The sequence below is a fragment of the Pomacea canaliculata genome, linkage group LG7 (genome assembly GCF_003073045.1).
Source record: "Pomacea canaliculata isolate SZHN2017 linkage group LG7, ASM307304v1, whole genome shotgun sequence".
Lineage (NCBI taxonomy): Eukaryota > Metazoa > Mollusca > Gastropoda > Architaenioglossa > Ampullariidae > Pomacea > Pomacea canaliculata.
This window is the reverse complement of record NC_037596.1, coordinates 15670650-15698566: the sequence shown is the minus strand read 5'-3', so window position 1 is coordinate 15698566 and position 27917 is coordinate 15670650. Positions and strand designations below refer to the sequence as shown.

The 27917-nt window shown below is 34.4% G+C and overlaps 2 protein-coding genes across 12 annotated transcripts; both read right to left on the bottom strand.

Annotated features, from left to right (window-relative positions):
* Window positions 1–62: 62 nt before the first annotated feature.
* LOC112568036 lies at window positions 63–27876 on the bottom strand. Of its 8 annotated transcripts, XR_003099963.1 has the most exons (12): window positions 16745–17068; window positions 16125–16218; window positions 15574–15693; window positions 14356–14448; window positions 13676–13867; window positions 12547–12606; window positions 11658–11755; window positions 7200–11132; window positions 6683–6805; window positions 4943–5143; window positions 1092–1183; window positions 63–751 (listed from the first exon to the last, which is right to left on the bottom strand). XR_003099963.1 is itself a non-coding variant. In XM_025245035.1 (7 exons), the coding sequence occupies exons 2-6, from the start codon at window positions 16171–16173 to the stop codon at window positions 11664–11666; spliced, it is 513 nt and encodes a 170-aa protein (XP_025100820.1). In that variant the 5' UTR covers window positions 16174–16220; window positions 16746–17040; the 3' UTR covers window positions 10520–11132; window positions 11658–11663. The 8 variants fall into 8 exon arrangements, 1 of the variants encoding a protein (XP_025100820.1); XR_003099966.1 differs by lacking the exon at window positions 16125–16218 and adding an exon at window positions 27858–27876 and having other exon boundaries at window positions 14356–15693; window positions 16745–16844; XR_003099967.1 differs by lacking the exon at window positions 16125–16218 and having other exon boundaries at window positions 16745–17073.
* LOC112568032 lies at window positions 17817–27837 on the bottom strand. Of its 4 annotated transcripts, XM_025245028.1 has the most exons (10): window positions 27599–27837; window positions 23366–23661; window positions 22650–22997; window positions 22248–22532; window positions 21755–22057; window positions 21468–21608; window positions 21301–21313; window positions 20785–20855; window positions 20242–20291; window positions 17817–19774 (listed from the first exon to the last, which is right to left on the bottom strand). In XM_025245028.1, exons 2-10 carry the CDS (start codon window positions 23442–23444, stop codon window positions 19613–19615), a joined length of 1452 nt encoding a protein of 483 aa, XP_025100813.1. In that variant the 5' UTR covers window positions 23445–23661; window positions 27599–27837; the 3' UTR covers window positions 17817–19612. The 4 variants fall into 4 exon arrangements, with proteins under 4 accessions (XP_025100813.1, XP_025100812.1, XP_025100815.1 ...); XM_025245027.1 differs by lacking the exon at window positions 27599–27837 and having other exon boundaries at window positions 23366–24874; XM_025245030.1 differs by lacking the exon at window positions 27599–27837 and having other exon boundaries at window positions 17818–19774; window positions 23517–24872.
* Window positions 27877–27917: the final 41 nt, after the last annotated feature.

The following is a 27917-nucleotide window of genomic DNA, read 5'->3' as shown; positions in this document are numbered from 1 at the left end:
CAAATCAGACTCACATTTCACAGTATGTAGTTCATTTCACACTGAAAGATCACCAAACAACATTGCCTTTCGTGTTTTATTGCAAAAATGAGAAAGGCTTATGCTTTAGTTTGTAAATTTTTCTTACTTGTGTTTTAAAAATTATAAAAAATATATCGGTTGAACAAATACTGTTATGCATTAATGAATTGGATGAGTGTTACATTTTGTGGAAATTTTACAATGACCATTAAATGTAAGTGACTATCAAGGGCCCTCTTTCGTCTTCTTTGTTTGCTTCCTTACAGTTTTTCTTTTTATATTTCGTTCAATGATTTTTTTCTCATTCTCTTCTTGTTTCATAAAATCATTTGCTTTTTGCACAAAGACAATTCTGTACGGAAAATGTATGAGTGGACGGAGAATATATGGTGATATATATATAAAGCTTTTTTGATTGTGTAAATGTTAAGATCATAAAATGCTTATTCAAAATGCTGCCTTTAGTTGATTTGCACCCATCTTTACTTCTTAATGTCTATTTAGTCAAATTTGGTGCAAAATTTCCTTGATGCGGGATGACTTGAGACTTGTCTCATAAATGCATTATTTCAAGCAGTCCGCTGATCCGTCACCTTAATATAAATGGAACATGTGACGCTTCTAAACTTAGGTCTGCTCTTTATCCTCTCACACAAAATGCACTCGATGTAGATGATATACTGCATGTGTGGACAATTCATTTCAGTGTTGTGAGGTATTTGTAAAGGAACTGCAAACAAAGCACAATTTTCAAGACATAGACAAACAGAGGATTTGCATTCCAGAAAAAAAGCTTAAAGACATTTATCTTTGTTTTGACCAAATCTTACAAAGTCACAAAGCCTTTTTAAATGATTTTGTACATATTGGAAACTCAAAAGGACAGAACAGGTTTTGACTTGCAACATGTAGTCACATAGCTTTATAATTAAACACTGTGCAGAAAATATCCAGAAAGTTATGTGTACACTAATGTATATCCCTGTAGAATAATATATTAATCGTTTTGATTTTGTGTAGTTTAAAAAATCTGAAAAACTTTATATCTTAGAAACAAAGCAATATCTTACCTTTCTTTAACAAAACAGTAAAATAGTCACCAAGTACACACAATTCATTACATTGGAGAGATCAGACAGCATCCTTGCAGCATTAAATCGAACTTGAAACAAAGAAAGTGGATACATGTTTTCAAATAATTATATTTAACCTGATCTTAAATAAAATTACTATGACATGGATAATTATGTTTAAAAAATCACTTGCATAAGATTACAACGTGAAAAGTAACAATTTAAGCAAGCAAATCTAGCAAATACAAAAAAACGATGTAATTAAGGAATACTGGAGGAATACTGTAAAAGAAAATTTGTTAATGTTGTGGCCGATTAAATTAATATCTCAAAGCTTAAAATTTAGTTTGAATCAAGTTGCCTTAGCACAGCGGTTCTCAACCTGTGGGGGTCGCGACGTGCCTACAAGGGGGTCGCGAAGGTGGTCATTTTTTAAAAAAAAGTTTCTTATACTGGTATTAGTGAAATTAGTTTACATTGTGTAACCGAGTGGTGCGGGGGCTCAAACTCCAAATCTCTTCTTCCTATTCAAGTACACTGTCTCGGCAATGCAGTGACTTCTCACTTCCAAAACTCAAAACACAATCCCCCTCTAAACAATTAAGTCTCCAATCTCCCTCCTCTCACCTTTTGCCCTCTCTCTTCCCCAATTTCTCATCGCTGACTACCCTCTCCCTCTCCAGTCACACCCTCTCTTTGTTTTAAACATCTAAAAGGCACGCATTCAGGAAACGTCCATCATTCACAACCCTTTCATTCGCACGTGCTCAGTCCTAGTACTCTAGGTCCCTGACAGAAGGCCATGACCAGACAATGCGCTGCGACTGGATAAAGACCGCAGTTTTAATCAAAATTTGGATGCAAGTACACGTGTTTGTCCTGAAGAAGATAGCCATGGATAAATTTGTGCTGCGAAAAGGAACTGATTGCGGTGGTTTTTTGAAAAGAAAAAGTGAAGAAACGAGCGATGTGCAAGTTTTGGGTGCTGGAGCCGATGAAAAACCAGAAAGGCCTGCTACGAAAGTAAGAAGGTATGACAATGAATACTTGAAAACTGGTTTTACAAACATTATTGTTGATGGTAAAGAACGGCCACAGTGTGTTGTTTGCCTCGCAATATTAGCTCCAGAGAGTATGAAGCCAAACAAACTACGGCGCCATTTGGAAACTCAGCATGCGGAATTAGCTTGCAAACCTCTCGAATTTTTGAAAGAAAATTGCAAGAATACAAAAGAGCCAAAAAAACATTTGTCTCACATACATCAATTCCTAAGAAAGCTTTGATGGCTTCGTATCAAGTTTCCTATCGCATTGCTCAAAACAAAAAAGCACATACGATCGGAGAGTCATTAATACTGCCTGCAGCAATGGACATTGTACGGACCATGATAGGAGAAGATGCTGCTACGCAACTGCAAGCCATTCCTTTGTCAAATGACACAGTTCGCCGAAGAATAACTGAGATATCTGAAGACGTGTCTGATCAGTTGATCAGTCGTACAAAAAGCCAAAATTTTGCTTTGCAGTTAGATGAAGCTACTGACACTGCAGGTGACTCACATTTGATTGCTTACATTCGTTACGTGTGGGAAAATACTCTTCTGGAAGACTTTTTATTTTGCAAGAAAATTGAACGCAGAGCAACAGCCCAAGATTTTTTTGGGATTGTCGATGACTTCCTTAAGGACCAAGGCATTTCCTGGAGTTCCTGCGTCGGCTTGTGCACAGATGGCGCCCCTGCAATGGCTGGAAAGAAACAAGGGTTGCAATCTCTTATTAAAAAGGTTGCTCCAGATGTGTTTGGACTCACTGCATGATCCACTGTGAAGTTCTAGCTTCCAAAGATTTGAGTGTTGAGTGAACACAGTGCTAACAGATGTCATAAAAATGGTGAACTTTGTAAAGAACAGTTCTGCAGATCTCGAATGTTTTCTCTTATATGTCAAGACATGGGAGCCGACTATGACACCTTGCTCTATTACTGCGAATCAAGGTGGTTGTCGCGTGGAAAAGCTCTCGCAAGAGTCTTTGAATGCGGGAAGAATTGTGGGTGTTTCTGAAGGAGAACTCTTTCAACAAGGCTGACCTGCTTAAGAACGACCGATGGCTGCTGCTAATGGCATATTTATCTGACATATTTGAGAAGCTGAACGTTGTGAATACTTCTATGCAAGGGAAGGACACCACCATATTACAAACAACTGACAAGATGAATGCTTCGTCCGAAAATTTCGTTGTGGACGCAAAAGATACGCCAAGAAAATATTTTTGATATGTTTTCCGTGCTTGTGTAAGTGCAAGGCTGACAACTTGAATCTTGATCAGGTGAAGAATGTGATTATTGCCCATCTAAACGGACTGCAAGAAAGGTTTCAGCATTATTTCGCTGAAATTGATGTGACTAAATACGAATTGGATTTCGTAATCCATTTCTGGCTGATCCTAGCACAAGCGGGTTGTCCACGCAAGAAGAAGAGCAGCTCATCGACCTTTCGAGTGACCAGATCCTGAAAATGGTCTTCCACAACACCAGTGCCAACATTCTGGATTAGGCGTCAACGGTGAATACCCTCTCCTTTCTGAGAAAGCAATGAAAGTTCTGCTGCCATTTTCAACTTCATATATGTGTGAGCAAGGATTTTCAGCATTGGCAGCACTGAAGTCGAAATACAGAAATCGTGTGGACGCAGAGGCTGAGCTGCGAATAGCAGTGGGTACGAACATCGCACCCAGGTTCGCTTCTTTTGCAACAGCAAGCAGGCTCAACCTTCTCATTAATCAAAGTGAGTGTCCAATAAAATAATATTTATTAGCTTTAGTAAATTTCATTAACAGTTATACTTCTTGCAGATACGAACTTTGCTCTCTCCGTTGTTGAATTGCATTGATTTCTCGACGCGGCGTTCTAGGTTAGCTAAGCGCCCCCCCCCCCGCTCTTCCACCGACCTAGCCGGCTAAGGGGGGTCGCGGACGTACCGGTGTTCGTCAGGGGGGTCGCCACATGTAAAAGGTTGAGAACCGCTGCCTTAGCAGAATATGGATTAAAACACATGTGTCTCTGAAGTTAGTATTAATGATTAGATACAAATATTGCACATTTTGGGGATTCAAAGTAGTTTCACCACGATTTGTTTTGGCTGAGCTTACTAAATAATGTAGATGCACATATGCACGATTACTTTTATGTCCTTGTCTTCTTCATTTACATGTAGACAGAATTTTATTAGTGTCACTGCATTTGATTTATATTCGTTCTGTCAAACCCAATCATATATTAGGGATTTTTAAGTAACCATTTTAAGACAACTTTTAAAAAAACTATTGGAATACAAATAAAAAGCTGACATTTTATTTAAAAGAGGAAACTAGGAAAAAGTTTACTTTCTCATTTACAGACATATATCTGGATTAAATCTGGATTACTTTTGTCATTATTTTAATAAGCTTATGCAAATTATATTTTCTATTACTTATATTATGTATTTTCATTTTTTTCTTTTTATTCTATTAAAGTAAAATATAATATCATTCATTCACTCATCGTTTTGTGTGCTTTAAATATTTTCCATTTTAGTGTATTTAGTATTTTCTTGTATATAATTTACCAACATTATGTGTGTACATTTCTGTGCTTTCTTTAGCTATATATTTATATATTTGTGTGGTAGATGAAAAGCAAAGTTGTCTAGCGTGCTGCCATATATTTTTCAAGTATTTATTTGCTTTTTTTTGTACTAATGCATTGATTAATACAGTGTTGCTTTAGTATGCATACAGTTGAAGATGTTTGTGAAAGTAAAGGTTCAAAAGGGAATGGCAAGGTTGTATTAACCCACAAGCTATTATACCTTGCTTCCTAGAAAGCTGACATGGCTTAATGGTGTTATGCCTGTGGCCGTCACTAACACATCTGTACTTTCCATTTTCCTCCAAAATCCTTGTGGGTATGATGATCACAGCAGTGTGGTTTACTGGGCTTTTACTCTCAACTCCCTCCTGTTTGATGCAGTGAAGCTGCGCATTGACCCATCCACAGTCCAAAAGAGGTTCTGTGCGAATTTAGCACATGTAATCATTCTTTAATCATGTTTTCAAGCAGTTTTTATACTTTCTATAAAAAATCTATACCATAAAAAAATACATCTTAATTTTCTACATTGTTATCTATTATATACATGTGCGTTAAGCTTTGTGGTAATTTAAAGTTAAATAAAGCTAAAAAGATGATGGCAACACTAATATGTAAGAACAAAACTTTGAAATGCTCTGTGATGCAGTATTTAGTAATTAAAAAAGTGATCGCAAAGTGTAAGTTGTGATTTTTGTGCGTAAGAGAATCCGTTAATGGAAGGTCATCTCACAGCTTTAAAGGGATGAGGAAAAGAATGACATTCCTCACGAGATATCCGTCACGGCTACAGAGCAATCTTCAAAAGATGTTTTTATTTTAACCTAGTGTGTGCACGAAGAAAAAAAAATTAAAAAAGAAACATGATCAAGCAAAAACCAGTCATATGTTATGGGCGAGCAAATAACAAACAGGAAGCCAACGCACGGATGTTTTGTCTTCTGTAGAACAAACATGGGTTGTTTTTGTTTTTTTTTTTTGTTTTTTTTTTGAATGCTGTATTTTTTAATCAATGATTCAAAAATGTATACCGGTGGATGGCAAAAAACCTCAGTTGGAGTAATTCCATATTTTAGTCACCAGTAACCATGACATCGCAAGCATATAGTTGGGATACGGGCGGGGCAGAAACGAGACACACACGAAGTGGTTCTGAACAAACAAACATGTTTGGGCGAGGTGGTATACATTTGTTTAGCACAGGCTGTTCTTGACAGTACTTTTATCTCAGGCCATGTCGGGGACATACAAAATACTTTCGTCATTTCGTTCAACTGCAGCTTAACATCTATTAGTTTGTAACCTGTTAATTTTTTTAAATTCTTTGTTTCAAAAACAATTAACTATGTGTCATTTATGTTTATTGATGCTATCTATTATTTGATTTTTTTCCCTTCAGAATGCCGCCTAAACAGCAGACTTTCCTTATCCTTCTATACCTAGTTAAATACAACTTTCCGGATTTCAAACTGCCAAAGCAAAAAGGATTTACAAATAATTTGTTTGTCAAATTTCTTGTAGGTTTTTTTTCAGAACACACTATTTTGTGCTCCTAATTTATAATCACGTTCGTGGAAATCTAAGAAAGAAAGCCATTCATATTAAAAGCCTTTTTCAGACGGCTTTTAATACTATTTTAAGATAAAACCTATAAGCTCTATCTTTTTTGGCAGTAATCATTACAACAACATTATATATGTGGAGCCCTGTTGCCATAGCTAAACATACACATTTAAAAAAATTTTAATATTTTAAAATCTCCATGCATGATAGTGTTTGCCATATGATAGTAAAAACCGGGAACGAAGGATATGGATGTCAGGTGCCTACTCTTAGACATTTAGAAGTGAAGAAAATGCTTAATTAGACTTTTGTTGTTACCTCCACTATGGTTTGATGAATCAAGCATTTCAATTTTCAAGCAAAAGAAAGGCATAATAAATGCTGTTTCATGAGTTACCTTCACCACCATGAACAGGATAAAAGTATACCCCGAAGTCTGTTTCTGTAATGTTAACATTTTCTGGAAACGTACACATCAAGTGTCCTTCAACAGTTGCGTTGCAACCAATTTCTGCCTCACCTGGAATAGAAGTATGTGCATCATACATACACGTGATTAGACGATTAACTGCTACCACTAACACATTTTGATGCAATCAGAACTGACAACAGGATTCACACACTTTAGTACTATTACAAATATATATATATAAACTAACACTTAGTGAGCTGTTTCTGAGGTTCTAAACCTTTAAAGTAAAAATTACATCAGCCACTTCTCTAATACGTATCCCTTTTAGTATTTTTTTATATTAATTTTTTTAATTTATATTTATGTTAAATATCGTTAAACTAATATTGCAATAACTTATACATTACTCTCTGCAATATTTAATGTCTAAATAATTGTGAAAACGCTTTTGAATGAGTTTACTTCTGGTGGTAAATAAAGTGAATACTAAGTGCACAGCTACCGCTTGAGACTAGCTGTGGCAGCATGAGTAAAATGAAAACATATATCATATTAGAAAATGATGAATTACAACTCGGTCGCTTCAATTACCAAAGCCTGCAACCATAAATTAAAATCCATGTAAGAACTCTCTCAGCATGTAATGCGTGCAATGGTAACCTCGTCGATATGGAAAAAAAAAATTTTACGAAATGTTTAAGACCTAATGCAGTGACATTTTTCCTCTGAACAAAGAACATTTCTTTAGGCTTTCCTGAAAAAAAGGCACGTCCAAGCAAGAAGTCAATCAAACATGTTAGAACATAGCTGCTTTGTCCAGAGCGTAGGCTGATATGCTACCTATCTTGGTTTGTATCACAAAGAAGAGGACTTGATAAATCGCGGATGCACTCTAAGACAAAGAAACAGGCCGATGTACATTGTTTTATCTGCTGGTAATTTTTTTTAAATTTATTGCAAGCATATCTGATCAAGCTTGTGGACAGAAGAATTACAAGAAGCAAATGAATGAATGCGTCCACTAACGCTTAGTAATTTTGTTGCTGTTACCTACCTGTGCTAAGGCAGACCCAGACGGCTTTAGTTCTTGTCGATTATCGTGTCTTTCGCGCTCTACTTAAATCAACCATTCGAGCGAGTTCCCGCGATCGCAGGAAGTAGGTCACAACTTAGATATTAATAAAAAAAATATATAATATCTACACACATAAAATACCAAACAAGCATGAATGTTATTAGAATATACATTAGAATTTAAATACTACTTACTGTTTTCTTCTTATTCTCAGTTCTTTGAGTACAAATCCATGTTGAATTGAGCAACTGGCAACCGACTTCGACATGGTGCGTGTCGCCTAAACCTTCGCCTACTTTCAAACATAATGAAATACCAGATCGGATGACTTTTATTCATGTGTTAAAGGGAAGCAATCAATAGTGGAACAATTCCTAAAGGTTCCGGCGTTTTCTCCCTTATGTATTCATTTTCGCACAAAACTACAACCTCAGACACTACTGTGGTTACGACAACACATCGCACAGCTGTGGGACTCGCGGTTACAAGCAGAGGAAGGGGCTTTATTTTACGTAGTCATTGTTGTCTTAGCCGCTTACACAGTTCTGTTGCAAACCAGAAGAGAAAGAAAATGCAGCAGAAGCCCATGTAAACATGAAGGTCCACAATTTCTATCCAAATCGACGATCGACAACAAAATATAAGCGTAGCAATATTAAGGAGAGCCGATCCACACAGCCTGTTATTTCCTTTATACACACCAGCGAAACGCTCAAAGTGACAAAGAGCTGTTACAAATCATTATTGTCACCTGTGGTCTAATTGTCGATAGTGCTAGCTGCGTCTAATAGGACAGCTCCTTTTACTAGAAATGTGTAATTAATGCACATGCTCTACGGCCTGCCTCACTGAAGTTAACATGAGTCGCTCGAGTTCATTTGTATGACTGTTGACCTCTTTGTTTTCGTTCTCGAAAACCGAGAACAAGGAAAATGACTTTTCCCATGTTCTTGAGCTGGCCGAACAGGACATGAATCACGTAGCTTTCCCCTTCTCAGAACTTTAACACCGATAAGCCCCCACTACACACCAAACTTGTACGGTGTCAACAGAGGTCAAGAAACACTTCCACTGTCAAGGGTTCCCTGCAAGCATCAGTCACTTGCTCAGCCAGAGGCAGGTGACGGCTAATCAAACAAAGGAAACAGGGAAAAACAGGATAAAGACACTTACCCTAAAACAGAAAACTGATTTAAAGATAGTGTAAAATAAAACAACCCGCAAATAGTAAAACTGGCCATCGAGATGGGACTGGCCTTCCTTCCCCTTTGGACCTGACATGATCACAACAAATGTACGATACGTGAAAGTTGCGTGTATGCTTTTAGCATATGTACTGTTGATTTTGAGTACTTATATTATTTATGTGCTTGTGTTCGTGATTATAATACATATAATACATTACAAGCATAAAAGTTCCATACCCTACTTATTTTACGTGATCACACACAGCATATAAAAATCGATAACATTCTAATAAGAAACTAATAAAATTTGCACTAACAAACAAGTTATTTGCATAAACCAAGCGTAAGTTTTTATTAATTATTTAAATAATTTATATTAATGAAGGCTTGAGGAGCTAAGAGCAATGCATTATCTTTTTCTTTAAAGGATTTTCTGAAGCTTTCAGTAACAAAGGAAGAATTTTACTTGACATGTCGAGGGTTTTCCCACTCAAAATCACGCCTGTTCCCCAGCAGCATTTTTTCTTGTCGACTTGATGAGCAACAGCTGCGTTTGCAAGGTGTTCAGGGATCAAATTTGATATCGGATATTTTATTATTTCCTGTCTGTTTGACTGGTGAGTCTTTGACCTTGACCAAGGTTTCATATGTATTACCATTCCAAAGATCGTTAAATATTTGTTTAGTTACGAGATAGTGACAACAACTATATGGTATTAAGATTCTTTTTCTTTGCTCCCGTTATAAGTCGTAAGATATCGAGTTTTTCTGGAAAATTCTAATGGCTGGCAGCGACGTTTACATTTACATCTGGGTGGAAAATAGGACTCAAAAATAGTGAGCGCATGATTTAAATAATAGAAGTACAAATTCAAATTTTCCTGTTGACATTTCACTGTTGGTAGTGTAAGGCTATTTAAAGGGAACAAAAAATTCCTCGAAGGAAGACTACTCTAAAAAAAACCAAACAAACAGGAAAATCACTGTCTTTCCTTTTCCTCTTGATTACTACACATATCTTCTAGTCACAGCGTCGGATGATTTCTCACGTGCCCCATATAGCGACGCCAGTGAACTTTTCCTATCGTAAAGCATTTCCTCTCGCAAAAACCTTTGGAAAAAAGGTTTCAACTATTTATTGTCCCTCTGTAGCTTTACAACAACAATCGCTAGACTCAATATATTAATAACAAATAACTGACAGTGAATAGCTATGTGTGTGCAAGAAGTAGAAAGTTAAAATAAATATGAAGATATGCATTTTATGCATTTCGAAAAAAAATAATTGAAAAAGTCTATGCTGTAGAGAAATACACTGCTACCAGTTTAAAAGGAAATAGTTTAGAAAGTTAGCCTTGAAATTAGCGAATCTCTTCGGCAGATGTACTTAGTCCATCTCGCAAACAGCGGGTAACACGGTTTTGTCATACAAGACAAAATACAAATTCATTACCAAGTAAACACTTACACATGCATATCTCGGTCTAGACAAGCTATTTTTGTAAATAAATGCAACATCGGTACTTAACAAACACATCTCAGAAAAAATTAAACAGCTTATCGCTTTTTAAACTTTATTGTTCAAAAACAAAATGCATACTAAACAAAAAGAAAAAAAATCTGTAATGAAAAGTTAAAAAGATAAATAAATAATAATTTTGAACATTGGTTGTTTTCTAATGAATAATAGACTAATAAATAAATGCAAGACATTTTATGCAAATTTGAATGAGGGCGTGAATTCAAATCTTTCCATAGGTAGGCTAACTTGTGTGTGTCTAAGCCGTTCTCTGAGTTTTAAGAAAAGTAGACCTATTATTTATTTTCTTTTTAATTTACATAGTTATCTTTTGCATATTTTTCCACTTTCTATGTCAGTGGTAAAAAAATCGGCTTAACTCGACAAATATTATTTCACATATATACATTTAAGTCCATAAAGTTAGAATCGCTTAGGTTCTAAAAGTTGGACTTTCGTAGAGTAATATCCTTATGAGTGGCACACTTGGAAAAAAAATTTAAACATTTCTGACTCTCGTGAATTTTGCGGATGTGACAACTTAACATTACCGATGCCTTGCGAAACTTTCTTCAAAGCCGACTCCTACTTTCTCACGAAGCAGTTTGCAATACATGGATTCTGCTGTTAACCAAAACATCTGTTACTGTTTATCTGCAAGAAAAAAATATCCAATTCAACTGAAATTCAAATAAATTTTCTGTAAATGACAATAGTTTTTACTGTGATCAAAATGTGAAAATTCTAATTTATTCTAAAATATTTTCCCAGAAGAGTTTATTGGCGTTGAAATGGTGTCACACGACCGGGCAGGATTTTTCTGCAAGGTCAAGTAAGGGGGACAAAACTTCACTGGTGCCTCTTAGTTAGATGGTTTCATAAAATAAACCTAAACATTTGGGTATTGTATACATTTATGAATCGTATTTACATTTCTTAATATATTTACATAATAATGCTTTGATTTAAAAAAGCGACCAAATCTCTATTCTCTTATATCTTACATTTACTATTTTATTTAATATTTAGAAATTAAAAATTATTGCTGTCATATCTCTCATACACTTCCAGGAAATGAAATAAAAAGTTGTTATTAAATTCAAATAATGCAAAATGTTTCATAACTTTGCTATAAAAGAACACTTTCAGAGTTAAGTAACGAAGCAGCATCAACTAAACCTTTCTTCACAAAAGAAATGCAGAAGTCGCTGAAGACACCGAAGCCATTACAAAAGAGAGATGCCACACAAGCACTGCAGAGTCAGTCAAGGGTGATCCTTGGAACAACAATAAATGCAAGCTTTTTGTTTGTAAATAATTCTTTTGTTAAATGTTCTTTTGTTAACCTGCAATTCCATTTAAGAGGCTTGTATACACAACCAGTAGCAAGTCACCAATGCGGCAACAGTGAATGAACCACATGTACTGTTAATATATGAAACAGTTCATCAAAGGGAGTTAAGCTTTTTTTTAAATTGTATAGATAAAACTACAGTTCATCGAAATCCTTTGGTTAGGTGATAAAAACGTAACACAATAGTGGATAAAATTGTCTGTACTTATTATACTAAATCAACCCACCAAATATTATAAACTATTAGTACTCTTTTTTAACGTAATTTAAAAGTGATTTCTGAATATTGATTTTAAAGATTTGAGGCTTTCACAAAAAAGCTGTAAAAGCTAATGTTAAGACATTTTTCTCATGCAAAATTCTTTTGTAAAATTTTGTAATCATTTCTCAGCTCTACGAGAAAGCAACTTATTAACGAGCCTCTCACTTTCAGAATTTGTGTTCGCCTTACAGCTACACTTCTTTTAATTTTGAGTGTAAAAATAATTAATCCACTCATTGAGTTGTAAGTTTTTCTATCTATAATTATAAACACACACACTAGGGTATTCGGAAAATTTGCCGTCACATTTTAATGTTCACAGTATCATGAACTGCACTTGCAGATTCATAAGCGCATTTATATACCATTTTTAAATGTATACAATATTGAAATACGTGAAACATATCATTATTCCTTTAGAAAGTGTATTTGTAATCAGAAGAAAAACCTACCATTAAAATTGTTTTCTTCATTGTTCAGGCTTTCCATTCTCCCTTTGACATGATTTTGACCTGAAACCAATGAAATTATATTTTTACAAAATAATAAGGCCATTTAGTAATAGTTTAAAGAGGTTTTGTTGCAGGTGCCGAGTCTGGTCTCTCCCTTGACAGACTTGTTGGGGTTGGTTACACCTGCCAGGAGCACATGGCTCCCGCCGACATCGCTCTGTGGATCGACAAGGCACACAAGCCACCACACCACTACAAGATACGTTTTTTAAAATAATTTGAACGATTTAAGATCTCATGTATTTTTGTCTTCTGCATTTAAAAACCCTTTTAAACTTGAAAGTTATAAATCTTTCCTCAAGATAAATAAAGCATAGATCTTAGCACTTATGCTCCTCTTAAAAGTTGAAATGAAATAGTAAAAAAGCGGACATTGTCTAAAAGAAACAGTAGTGTTTTGTTTTAAAATGAAAGTTTTATATGCATATGAGAATAGCATATGTTTGAGGGGTTTCCTAAAGTACAGGATACCGAATCTTTTATCAGTAGTACAGACAGCTGTAAAGAACAGATGCATTTAAAAACCAATATAACTGAATGAGTTTTACCTCTTAAGATTTATTAATTTGGACAGATAGACATGCTTTGTTTCACGTATACACGGAGAGTAGATTAAAAAACTGCAGTAGACTATACTATACTTTATCGTACTTTGGTGATGAAATGATATTACAACATAACAATAGGATTGCAACAGACCACAACATTGGTGGGTCACCAAGACTAGCGACAGTTAAACGACTCAAGCTTGTTTGGTTTGGTCATGTAATCTGGCTCGACAGTCGATGTAAGCTGTTCTTGACCTCCTTAAAATGATACAGACAGTGGTAAAAAATTCTGGAAAACATAAAGGAATGACTAAAAGAAAAACCTGCTTACCGCTGCCTGTGTAATGTCTCTGTAACAAGGTCTTTCGAAAGCTTTGTTTATCTAATCTACCCAACGACCCCATTAGTTCTGGCTGAAAAGCAAAACAGAGGCCTTTTCCAGTAAATGGTACAAAAATAGATTAAATCGTGGAAATAGTGGAAACTGAATATTATATAAAAAAAAACAAACTCATATTTACCTCGAAATCGACACTCATTAATGCTGTTGTGTGTAAAACCTTCAGGTACACACTTGTAACTTCCATTTCCGTTTAGAAAAGTCGTGGGTATTGTGATGGCAACGGTGTTTGACACCGGTGTTTGGGGAGCTACTCCCTTCTGATTGATACAATGAATATCTGACTTGATCCATGCACAGTCCAGCAGTGGCTCTGTTTAGATCAATTGACACAGCTTATTAGTATTAGTTATGTGTTTTAAATACAGTGTTATTTAATAGCATTGTAGTTCCAAACTAAGCAACGAAATTAAGTATTAGGACACAGAAAAATGTGCACAGTACCTCGCTGTCCGGTTAGAGATCGCTCCAAACAAACACATAATACACAAATTTGTAAAGCCACATTTTATTTTTTAAAGAAAATTCCACAAAGTAGCTGTTAAAGAGAAAGAACAATTAACACAAATATTAAATCCATGAAATAGACTAAGCATCTTATAGAGATTACACAATTTTAAAAATAGTTTTAACATTATAGGGTTTCATTAGCGCAATAGAGAAAAAAAGAAAAACTGAGCACATATGGAATTTTTTTAAACTAGACATCAGATCGTAATGTCTTTTCGCTATTGATAAAGTATGATTCTTTCAATTGATATCTGGTCAAATGTAAACGATATTGATAAAATATTTACTTACCCTTACAGAAAATGTAGAAGAATAAGCTGATGTTTAAGCACTTCCAAGATATGTTCGTTAAAACAAACGACTCCGTTCATTTCCACAGAAAATCTAGAGCACAAACATTTTTTAATCTTTTTTCGCCAAGGACGTGACCTAATCAGTTACATTAAATTTGCATTAGAATTGACTAATAAAGCAGTTTTAATATTTTAGAATTCATTATGTAGACTGTAGAGAGTACAGATAAAACCCAAATCTGATCAATAGTGTTTACAAACTTCTGTAACACTCACGGGTCATTTGTAGTTTCTGATAATCATAACTTTGAAAGAAAGCAAGCTGGAACAGTTCATGTCGTTAAGAGTTTAACAAAAAACCTGAATACCCAAGAAATAGATAATACAACAGCCTGACATAAGTTGACATGACTTTTTCCTAAATAAACAAGAAAGATTATTTAACTAAATAGATTACTCTTCTTTAAAGCAAAATTCTTGATAAAAGTTATGTGAGAGAAGATTTTAAATTTCCTATTTCATGAGACCGAAACAATTTGATGTAAAAACGTTTAACCATCTAACACTTGCTTTATGCAAATCTATTCTTAATAATAAAATAATGTGTATATCTATATATGTCCCTTCATTTATGCTCAAATTTTTGGATTAATCATGGCATAAACCAGATAACGAGGTAGATGTGCACTTACACCAATTCATTAACAATAACCTGAAAAAAAATCCTGCTTTTGAAAAAAGAGACCAATAGCAAAAATTAGTAATTTGAACTGTAAGTGCTTAAAGTTATAAACACTAGATTTCAAAATGAAATAAAAAATCAAAGTAAAAATATATAAATCATCAAAAAGAAAAAAATTCCACCAAAGAGGAAGACTCATTAGTTTGATTTGTAGGTACATCTGTTCCTTAAATTTTTATCACTATAAACACAGCATATGTGGAATTCTTTCCGTCAAAGGTAACGTTTTCCTCATATCTCTTTAAGAACTGTCACTACTAACAATAATATACATACAGGAAAAAAAATAATTTCATTATGTTGTTATTATTTGCTATTGGTAAAGATTTGACGTTCCAAATAGCTAAAAATTAAAAGAGAAAACAGAAATCAACGTTAAGTGAATACAACTTGAAACAATAATGACTACAAAAATTTACAAAAACTGTTATACATGAACACATGAATTATACAATCATTTAAAAATCAGTTAACCTTCACCGCCATCGTCTGGATAAAAGCTGACTACAAAATCACTTTGTGTTGAGTTGAGGTCTTGTGAAAATTTGCAAAACAGCGTCTCACCATCTGCTGAACATCCTGCTTCTGTCGTGCCTGCAGCAACACATGTAAACAGCTTTAACCATGGGATTCTTGACCCAAACAAATTAAGGCAGTACAAGGTAATTTTGAGTAAAAAGTATGATAACCATCGATTAAGATATTTCAAAGAATTTCATTACAAAAAATTAAAAAAAATTAGGAAGTCATGCACTTAAAAAGTACAGTCTAAGCAAACTTAACGTCTGAGACGGTTTATTAAAGCATAATCAAAACAAAAGGTACTCCAACTTCCTCGGAATAAGAAGATAAAGTACCATGAGTTACAAATTTATTTACAGAAAATCTGTATTCCTTCAATTCTAATACATTACAGATACCAAAAAAAAAAAAAAGAAATTTAAATGATTAAAGCTCAAGAGTGCCTTTTAATTAATGTAGGGAGCACTTTCTGTTAACCACAGTTTAACGGGAGGCACACGCACCTTTTGGGACAAGTTGTGACAGCAGAATCAAATAAAGGACAGGTTTCATATTTGCTGAAGATGAATTTGATATCAAGAAGGTACTTGAGCAATACTGTGAAAAATGTAAAGCCTCTATAATAAGTCTCCAGACCAACCATTGCACTTCACATTACAGTTAGCGTGGTTACATTTGCTTAGCGTAGGATGCGTTACAGTCAGTCGTCAACACAATGTCTGAGGTAAATACATTTCAAACCATAACGCCCTTTATGCTAGGGGAAGAAATTAACATAATTTGATTCAGGGATGGCTCTGTGTTTTCACTCCTGCTTGTTAATTCAAATATCTTGTCTTATTTCCATTGGGGCACATATTATTTCATGTACATATGAAGAACTTATCTGAACTGCTCATTTAATGGTTCAACGACCCGTTCAAAGTGAAATAAATAAAAACATATATATATATTATGCCTTAAATAACTTTCCCCCAATGATATCAAACTGGTGCACGCTACAGAAGGTGTTGACTAATGCAATAAAACTTCGAAATTTCTCTAAGGAGGATTGCATAGTCGCAAATTTTGCTAAATTCAACTCCCACTTTATCTAAATGGCTCAATGCCTTTCACTGCTTACCTTTTACAATGAATGATTTCCTCGAGTTCTTCAGTCGAGCTGTAAAAACTATATCTCAGTCGAAGTGTATGGCGATCTACTCATTTGGGCTTAAGCCCCTCTGCAAAGAAAACATCAGAAATTAGGTAGGTCCAAAATTACTATCTTCAAATGACACTAGATCCACTAAAACATGCTCAACACTCCACAGATAATAAAGATATACAAATTCATCCGCATACTTGTCAAATAACGAACACTTAAATAGCCCATTAATAAACATGTCTATTTATAAATATCAACGCACATCGCGTCATCTATGAAAACACACACAAACATAACACGCATGCACACAGATGAACCCAAGCGCACACAATACGTGAATAAGAAAATATTTATATCTGTTCATGTGCGCAACTCTCACACAGCCTGACACGTTTTGTGGTAAAATATAAACATACTATCTAGTCATCTAAAGGCCTAGGCCTTACGACTGCGAACTGCGCAGAAGGGGTCGCGAAGGGATGGGGGATATGAACCTTCGTCCTTGACATAAATCACGAGGTTCAAATGCAGTCAACAAACCAGGGAAACAATGCTCTTCAGATCACATGTTGACGATGATAATAAAGAGAGCCTTCAACGAGTTAATTTACTGATGTACAGATGAGGTGAGCAGCGCTATTCTGGATCCTTTGAAGTCTGTCAAGAAGATACTTGGGAATGCGAGCTAAAAGAGAATTACAATAGTCCATCTTTGATAGCACAAAGGCAACAGATTAGAGTTTAAGTTACATCAATGGTGATATAATCACGAATGGTACTGATCCTAGGAAGTTAAGGCTTTTCTTTTGTGTGTGCGCGTGCGTGCACGTGCGTGTGCGTGTGCGTGTGCGTATGTCGCACCGTTCGCCAAGGCGATGCTTTGTTTCAAGCTGGTGTTTGCACCTCGAGGTTTAAGAGCTTCGTAAAAGCTGATACCAAGATATCGGGATCTATGAATGTTCTATGGGAGTAAACAGAGAGTTGTTTATCATTTGCAACAAAACTACAAGTTCGTTCCGAAAAGAAGGAAATAGTTGCTAATAGTTTATCTGAATTTAACATCAGAAATCGAAAAGTGCGTGACATTGCACCTATTTTAGCACTTGCAAATTAAAACAAATATTTTTAATTATCATTGATTTTTAAATTATTTAGTTTAAATGTATTTATGTTTTAATTTCTTATATTTAAAACTTACTGATTATTTTCTTTTGACATCGGTGCACTGAATTTTGGTAGATGTTTGCAGCAAGTAAAAGAGAACAGAATTTTGTGTCTATGTTCTTTACAATATAGAGACCTAGGCTTGATGGAGTATGACCCAGACCCAATGAGGATTTTAAAGAGACGTAACTATAGCAATAGACTATGATTTATCAGCAAAAAAATAAAGTTTGGATTGTGTATCTGCAATTATCTGTCTTTACAATACTGTTGAGTTTTTATTTATCACCCACACACACACAAAATATTGTTATACCGACAATATGTCAACCACGGATAACATTTTGTAATTAAAACGTTTTATTTGCATCAATATGCGAAGAGAAGTTTCACCATAATTACTGTATCAAACCCTAAAGAATGCAACCTTTATTTTCTTTGCTGACTTCTAATTGTGAAAATAACATCACGAAAAATGACAGGTTAGATAAACTTTACTTATAAAACCACAACATAAAAATTCACTCAAATGAAATTACAAAAGGGAAATAAATGTGTAAGCTAAATGATAACAAAAAAGTTCTTGATTCGTCAGTGTCATGTTAGTTTGTGAATAACTACTCCTTGTAGCTGTTTCGGAAAAGGCAGACTTATGCAAGAGCACAAATATTTTGCAATATTTGGCAGCTTTTTAAAAGTGCATTTAACTCCTATTGTTTGTTTTGCTACCTTTACAATGTTAGTATTAAATTTATTGCAATCTAAGCCGCATTCTTCCTCCTACTGATATTTGAATAGCTGTTTTGAAAGATAAAACGGATGCCAGTGTGTGTGTATATATATAGAGAGAGGGCAAGTGAATCAGTGTTCTATAAAAAAGGTGGCCAAAACTTAAATAATTTCAGTTTTAGGCTTTAATAGGATTATGTATGCATGTTCTTCTGCATTTAAAATAAAAACAACAAATACAAATAACAATAAAATGGCTTTTAAAATCTTTATTTATTTACAGTTTCTAAGAGCTGGTCCCCTTTTAAGTAAAATCATAGTAAGCAATAACACGATTCCATAATTTTTACCTACTGCATCTGTCCCGGATATTATATTTTAGTTGCATTTCTTTATTTTGGACACTTACCGCTGTATACAAAACACAGGCGAGAATACCAGTTATAAACTACTAATAATAAAAACCAAGAAGACATGTGAAATAATCTTAATAATTAATTTTAAATAATTGTGAGACAAAAGGAAGCAAACTTTTTTTAATAGTTGATATGAGGCAATCTTCCCATAACAAAATCAGTTAATTTATAATCAAAACATTCTTGCTTTTTAGATAAAACATAGATGACATTATTTTACATACAAGGCAACAACAAAAATTTACTGTACAGTCTCTTGTATTGCATATACTTACATATTACCCACTGCCATACAGCAAGCCAGGTGTTTGCTAAAAGCACAAAACATTAAACTTAAGTGAGGCTCCGGAAAAAAATAACAGTGTACACTCAACAACACAATTACGAAGCACTGTTTTAAAAAAAGTATCTCCGTCATAAATCGAGAACATGACTTTACAGAAAACAAATAGCAGCTCAAAATAAATATTGGCAAAGGGAAGCAATCACAGTATCGATAGAAAACAGCAAATTTCGTCGCCATTGATGATCACCATCACCGTTCCGTACTTGATGTAACGGTCGCTGCAAAGTTAATGTCGGCATACTGTGTCTCGGCTTTGGAACCAATAACCACATCAGATGTTGCTTTTTCTGTGAAGTCTAGCTCCAGGTAAACGAGACGATCATTGGTACTGGCCGAAGTAGACATCCGGTGCTATTACAAGAACAAGAACAATAACACAAAAAACTCTTCCCTCTGTTTATTCCTATATTTATATATTTTATATGTGTGGCTACACCCAACACAGCTTAAATTTTATAAGCTACATCACTTGCTATCAGATTTTAATGCTCTGCACCGATCTTAACCTGATTTAGAAAAGTTCAGTCCTTAAGAAAACTCTCTTAATGCGCAATATAAAAAGTGCATTTAAATAAGCATAAGATATAAGTGACAATATATAATTTAAATTCTAATGTTAAAAAATCGGAATATTATAGTATGGACAGACGTTTCAAGCATCACGCAAAAAATAAATTTCATTGGTATTAAAATTTTTAAAAGTCACGACAATTAATTTCCGTTTTAAGATTACCTACAATGTTTACTCAAATAAGGATAATGTGTCATTATTGTGTCACATTGCATAGAATAAAAGTGAGAAGTGTTGTTATCTTTACCTGGAATGTAGCTAGAGAACAAGCAAAGGTATGGTACCTGGTGTCGTTGTCTGAAGAAAAATTCAAATGAATATTAGACAGAAAGGATTTGCTACCTTAACTGAAAACCATAATAGAGGGGCTCTTTTGGTTGGTTTGCATTACATTTTTCTTCATTTTTCTCCTTAAAGATGTCGTTCTTTATTAATGGAAAGCATGCATAAGACTAACATATGACAACAAGTTGTTCTCATAGACACAACAGCTTGTAGTGAGATAAGTTCGTTTTATACCAGCACCTAAACTACCATAATGTGTTCAATGAAACGTTTTCCAAAATTAAAATGTCAGTGAACTTTGAGGGAAACTGCGGTTTCTATTTTTTTTAAAAATACCTTAATAACTGTAGGCATTGTTTAACATTTGGACAGAAGCAAAAAGAATTATTAAGCACCTTTAAAGAAACTGTGCTCTTTAGGAATTAAAGAAGAAATTCTGTTTTTATTCATTAACTATATGAAATGATAATGTGTAACAATACAGCTCTGTTTCTTAGTAACGTACAAGTGGCATCAAATTCCACGTCCTCCTCTGCTCCGTTGTTTGTATTTGCTTCAGTTTCCGTGACATGCAGTCTAAAGAAAAGAAGAAATACCAATCATCATCGTCATCGATAAATCTAAAACTTTAATAATAAATATAAAAAGAAAAGAAGTTTGGATTTTTGTAATTATTTTGTGAAGTAAAACCTTTGTTTAGTTCCTACGTGACTGTCATTAGAGTAGATGTTTCGCCAATTTTTCTTATCAATTGCCGAGTTTCTTTTGTTTCTCTGCTATTTCTTTATCATGCTGTGCAATGAAAGCAGTATACAGCTTTAAAGAAAAAAAAATAGGTTAAATTTTTTTTTAAAATACAGTTCATGTTAGCGGTAAAATCATACTAACAAACAACGCAATCAATACACAACACTTTTGACCAAACATATGTGCTAAAGATATATTTACACGTATTTTACATGTAGGCTGCACATCTAACTAAATATATATATATATATTAAACAAAATGTAAACAACATACCTACGACGTCGTCCTGGAAAATATAAAAAACAGATAGGTGTGACTGTTTCCATCTACCTGGAGGTCATTTAAAATATACGATTTTACAGTTTATCGCTTGTTTCTGTTGAAATAAAAAATAATAATACGCATGCATAATCTTCAACACGTTATCGCTAAGAACTCACCACGTCTACGCAGTTTAATTATGTAGATAACTGAAACAGATGAAAAAGATACAATGAAGATGCCCACACATAGAAGACACCAAGTGATTATAAGAGCGTTTGGCGAGACTGGGGAAACATATCCTGTTCCCTGCGATTTGTCTGAAACAAAATTTAAAAAAAAAATACTAACTTGCATTAAAAAATTGCATAACAATATCTTTGGATTTAGTAGACATATCAATTGCAACTTAAAATTGGAACCATACATTCTTAAATATGTAAAATTAATGTTATTCAAGACTAACCTTCAGCTGTGGTATTGCAAAGCACAAAAGATATGCTTGCATTTCCTTGCTCATTTGTGACTTTCAACGTCCAGTTACCTTCTGTAATCCGTGATTTGTTATCACCAAAGCCCAGAGTCAAGTTGAAATCAGGGACCTTTCCACTTAGTTCACAGAATAATTCCAAACTTTGAGGATGCAATGACGCCAACGCCATGGTGCATTTAATACTGTTATTTGTGTAGGATTTCAGTCGAAATGTAAGACCTATAAATTTTGTCAGGTCTAAAACTTGACTTATTGTGTCAGAGAAAATCCTAAGACCTGGAAAAGGGACAATAATTTCGATTACGTTTGTGTCTACCTTATCTGTTTACATTCATTGTTTTTGTAAAACTATCATCGCTGATTAAAATCACAGCATCGCATCAGCGAAAACATCATAGTTAATGTATACAACTGAACTATATCTACAACGTCATCCATACATGTAAACTAATTTAAAAAAACTCACATTTAAAAAGAATAGCTACAGATCTGTTCAGTTCAGAGCCCGGCGCCTCACACCTGACGGTTGGCCACATGTCATCACATTTGTAAACACCTAGGGACAGAGTTAGAGGACCTTCTTCACGGCAGATGGATTGTTCCTGTCCAGTGTCACTTACAAGACAAACGTTGAGAGGAGGGCTTCCTCTGGTAAACAAACAGGAGACGTTAACCTCCCGGTTCTCGTCAAGAAGGTGTGTATCATTTATTTCCTCGCCATTCACATACATTCCAGTGATTTTTGAAGGGTCTGTTGGAAGAACAGATTTTAAATAAAGTACTTGAAGAAATTATTAGTTATGGTCAAATATAAATATTTTAAATGTTTTTATTGTAATATATTAAAATATCGCAAAGGTAAACTTACATGTGACATGTAAAGTGGTGTGTTTCAGAACAACTGCAGTTGCGTTTTGTTTAAAGAATATCCACAGGACATCACTGTACTCGCTCTTAATGAGCAGAGAGAAGCGCATTGTAGAGTTGTCGGCCCCGCAGATGGAATCATTAGTTAAGTTTTTACAAACAGGACCTTGACCAGAGATCCATCGGCACTTACACACGCCTTGAGCAGCCAGAGTGCCATTTTCACACAACTTTATTTCAATTCGAAAATCAGAGTCTCCAGAGGTCAGTGGATGGCTGAAATCGGCGTAAGTATTTTCTGCATGCACACTGTTTTCGTAGTAAGTCAGATTGTTGTCTGTACGTTCACCTGTGAATCATAATAATGATGATGATGATGATGATGATGATGATGATGATGATGATGATGATGTATCATTTGCTATATTTCGATTTCGCACTAGTGTTATTATTCCGTAACATTTAAATAAGCTGTGTACAATGAAATGACACTGGGTTCATTTGTGCTACATTAACCTTTTACTGAACTTTATATTAGAAAAGAAGTTACTGGAAATGTTGTATTGTCTTTTTAGTAAGAACAACGACCTACAAAATAAACGATTTTTATACAAAAAGTTTGAATATTTAAACGATTTTTAAAGATAACATAATGAGAGTCAATGCTTAATTTATTATTTTACTATCATAGTGAATTACAAACATTTAAACACTCACACTTTATAATGCTGCTTGCCTTATTATCTTGAAAAACTAATAAAAGTATCATCCAGCAAACTGCGTTGTTTCTTTCCATTCTCTACACTGGTAATTGTTTCTGTGAAACAGAGTCGAAGGAAGTGGTTGCCTTGGTAATTAAGTATCTTACTGTCTGAAGTGCATCCACCAGGAAATTCTGTTCTCTTTAACCAGCTATGAGGCCTTGTCCTGCCGACTGTAGTTTTCCATCCAAAGTTTAAAGCGTGACCCCTTAGTCAACAGTCAACACACGAACCTGCAAGCTGTGGGAAAAACTGGAGAGACCATTCAAAATAGGCTTTATGCTAATTGCCAGCTGTCAGGTTCAAACCCCAAAACACGGTCAAATAATGCTATGTGCATTTCACCACTCTCACATTCACTCAGTTTCGTGTCCGGAAGTTAGAACTAATATCTTCCTTATTTTCCGAGATCACATACAGGATATAAAATCAACAATACTCTTATAATAAAGCAAAAAAATCGCTAAGAATAACATAGTCTATTATGAGCAATAAACCTAGTTTTAGTAGCTCAACTATTTCATTATTTCTAGCAGTTAATTTTCTGATGTAAACATCCTTTTAGTGGTAAAATTTGAATCAAACGAAAGAATAACATAATACTACATCCGGACTCGAACAAGATGGGAAATATTGTTATAGTAAAGCGGATTAGTGGATTAATAAATATAGCCACGCTGATATGCAGTGCTCGTAGGGATACTAGACTTTAGCTAGTCTATCTATATTAATACCATCATAAGATTGTAGTAGTTTTAGTAGACTCATTGTTTTCCTCATTTCTTCACATATTTTAGCGACAGGCGAGGTGATGACATCGAGAGAGAAAATAATGTACAACATGTGTACGACATTTATTAAGTATTCAATAATCGCTCTTTCACCGGAAATAGTGCAGGTATTCGTTACCTATAATTTTGAAAAACTGCATCGAACTGTCTAGATATATCAAACAGTATTACACTTTAATTATGACATTTTGTGACTGTGTTTTTAAACCAATTGTATTTTTTATTATTTCACTATTATACATAATGGAAGATTGTTTAATTATCTGTATCGAAAGCTTGTCCTTTTTATTATTTTGCAAAAACATCGTGTTTATACTGAAAGCTTGACTAAAGTAGACTATTCATTATGTTTGTCTTTGAAGGATTTTGTGAAGTTTAAAATACACAAGGAAATATTTTACTGACATGTCAAGGGTTGTCTGACCCATGTTCTGTCTGATATTATCATCCCGCGTGTTTCCCTGCAGCTTTTGTTCCGATCGACTTAGGGATGAGCGACAGCTGATTTCGCCCGAAACTCGCGGATCAAACTCGATATTAAAAATTGTATTATTTCCTGTCTTTGTAATCAGTCAATCTTTGTTTATTGACCAAGCCCTTATATATTTTGTTCAAAAGATCGTGAAACATTTATTTAGTATAGGGAAAGCTGGAACAGTTGTTATGTAGTCCTCAGATTCTTTTTCTTTGTCTTCGTCATTAAATCGTAAGATATCGAGTTTTTTCTAAATTGGCATGCCTGGCAAAATGTTTACATTTAAATCTGTGTGTTTAGTAAATGTAACGGAGAACTAGTGAGCGAATGATTTTAAATAACAGAAAACGTTGTTAAGCACAAAGTCAAACTTTCATGTTGTCATTTTGCTTTTCGTTATGTAAGATGTCAAAAAAAAAACTAATGAAAGGAATACTATTTAGAGAAAAACCCAGAAAATGACTTTGTAAGTGTCTTCCATTAACCTCATCATTGCTATTATCGTCTATACTCAGAACAAAGCATGCTTTCAATCGAATAAAATTTGGAAAAATGGTAGATGGAAACTCATTATCTCTCTCTTTAGCACTGTAAAAAGAATTATATATCCTATTAGTATTAATGTTTGTACTTAATGTTTCCGCTGGTGTTTCGCGGTGAAAGCCCGTGAAGGTTTTTGTAAAACCCTTAGTCCGTAGTTACTAGTTCGGACGTGGCTAGTCGCGAGCCTAGTCCAGAGCAGTGCAACCGGCGTAAGCGAGGAGACTAGCTAGTCGGGTATAAGGGGGTTTAGTCGGGACTAGCAGGGGACTAGCTACGCCCGAGCAATGCAACCGGGTCCAGCAGACCGAATAACACATAAAATATACCATATGTTGATGAGTATTCATATACAAAGCGAATGAACATGGGTATCTCATGTCTTCTTTTTTGTTACAATGTCGGGTATGGCGATTGCAGTAGTGTCAATTGTGAACACACTAGTACGTTTCACAGTTCACTACATTTGAAAAGAGAGCACAGAAATAAAAAAAAATACAGATGAATGGGGAAGAAAGTCTCATAATATTATGATTAAGGGATGACTGTAATTCTTCTTCTTTGTTTTATATTAATTAGAGACGCATTATTTCCACGGGACATATATATGCGTAAATAGAGACACATTTATATTATGTTTAAAATAGGTTTTCCTGATTATATCAAATTGGTATAAACTACAGTAAATGTTGACTATAGCGTTAAAACTTATTTAATTTTCTGAGAAAGATTGCATGGTCACACACCTGCCTATATAAAGTTCCAACTTTATCTAATACGTGCAATACCTTTCGCTGCTTACCTTTTAAAATGAATGTTCAAGATATTCTCGAAATTCTCAATAGAAAGAACAATATCCCAGTAAATGTTTATAAATAGAAGCAGCTGATAGGCTTGAAAAATATTTGTAAATACGACCTAGAAGAGCCTTTGTGGTGAGTGCATCAACAATTACGCAGTACCAGAATGAATCCTCTACAATTAATCTTGCATCCAATAAAACATGTTCCTCACTATACAGGTAATAAAAACATACTCGCTCAATCGTTAAATAATTAACACGCTCACATATATTCTACACAAATAAACATGACGATCTATAAGCATTAATTAACATCGCGTCATCTCTGCGCGTGCACACACACACACAAACACAAACAAGCATACACGCATATAAAAACATAGCATGCACGCATACGAACCCAAGCGTACACAATCTGTAAATATTAAATCATTCACATCAGTGGGTTCGTGCAACTCTCAAACAGAATGACTCAGTTATATGTTTGTGGTTAAATATAAATATACCATGTAGTCATTTAAAGGCTTAGGCCCTTTCATCACAAGTTGGAGCAGTTGGGTGGGGAGGGGGGACAACAACATTCGTCCTTGACCTAAATCACGAGGTTCGAGGACAAATGTAGTCAACAACATGAAAACCAAAGCAAGAAAACAATGTTCCTTAAGAACATATAGACATGATAATAATGTTTGTTCCTACAGCTCAGTGTTGTAGATAAAGTTAGGAACACTGCGCTTTGCAAGCACAATCTCACCCATCTGTTTATGTACAGAGAATGAAATACCAGTGTTGTTTTTTTGGTGGATGTGTGCTTATTTATACACCAAGATGTTGACGAGTCACTGTGAATGTTATTCGCGATGTTAAGGAAAACCTTAAACGATGGTTATGCTTCTTCATTAAGCAGCCTAATTAACTGATATATGCAGATCAAACAAAGCTATTACTTTGTTCGTTTTCTTATTTGTTACATTTGTTTGCTTCAAAATTTTATATTTTCATAGTTACGTAAGTGATACAGGCCGAGAGGTTGTGAAGTGGTTATTTATATGTCTCTAAAGATAAGAAATGAGAAATTTACTAGTCTGTTTTAAATCAGTTTCATGAACATTGTGTTTTACACACACACATATGATAAGAATAACAGTTATTTCTCATTATGTCTATTGTTTAAAATATAGATCTTACTTCCAGTTATTTATTCACAAATAATTCATAATACTATCAATACTGATACTTGATTATTTAACTCCTTATGCAGTCTGTGTATATTATGATATATGGGGTATTGCTTTTTTATATTGCATTGTGCACTGCTTGGATTTCGTTTGAAATGAACCTAAGGCCTCTACAGAAATAAATAATCAAATATTATATAAGAATCAATAGACTCAATAATATCAATAACTGTAAACTTTTTACACCGTTTGCTTAGGCGCGATATTTGACAGTTTTATGGCAACCGTTAGCATTATCTATGTCAACATGTTTTGACATTTGAAGATATGACCAAACAAACAATATCAATGCAATAACAATGTCATGCTTGTCATGGATTTTTCATTTTTAAACTTGACTTACCCTAAATGGTGTGTATCTGACGACATGTTTATTTCCTTGTTGGTACATTTAAGTATTGCTCTGCATTTACCATTAATAAAGGTAAAAGAGAAGTCCTGTTAACTCACTGCGGACGGAAGAGCTAGAGGCAGTTTTACACACCGGTACGCACGAATTTTAAGGATTTTCAAAAATTTATAAAAAAATAACTAAAAGAGCTAGAAAAATAATTCAAATTGATAATGATAGATCAAAATGTGTAAAATTTTAACAATTCTACCTGAAACTTGCTTGAGAGCTCACTTTTATTATTGTATCCATACAGAATCGGGTAGATTGA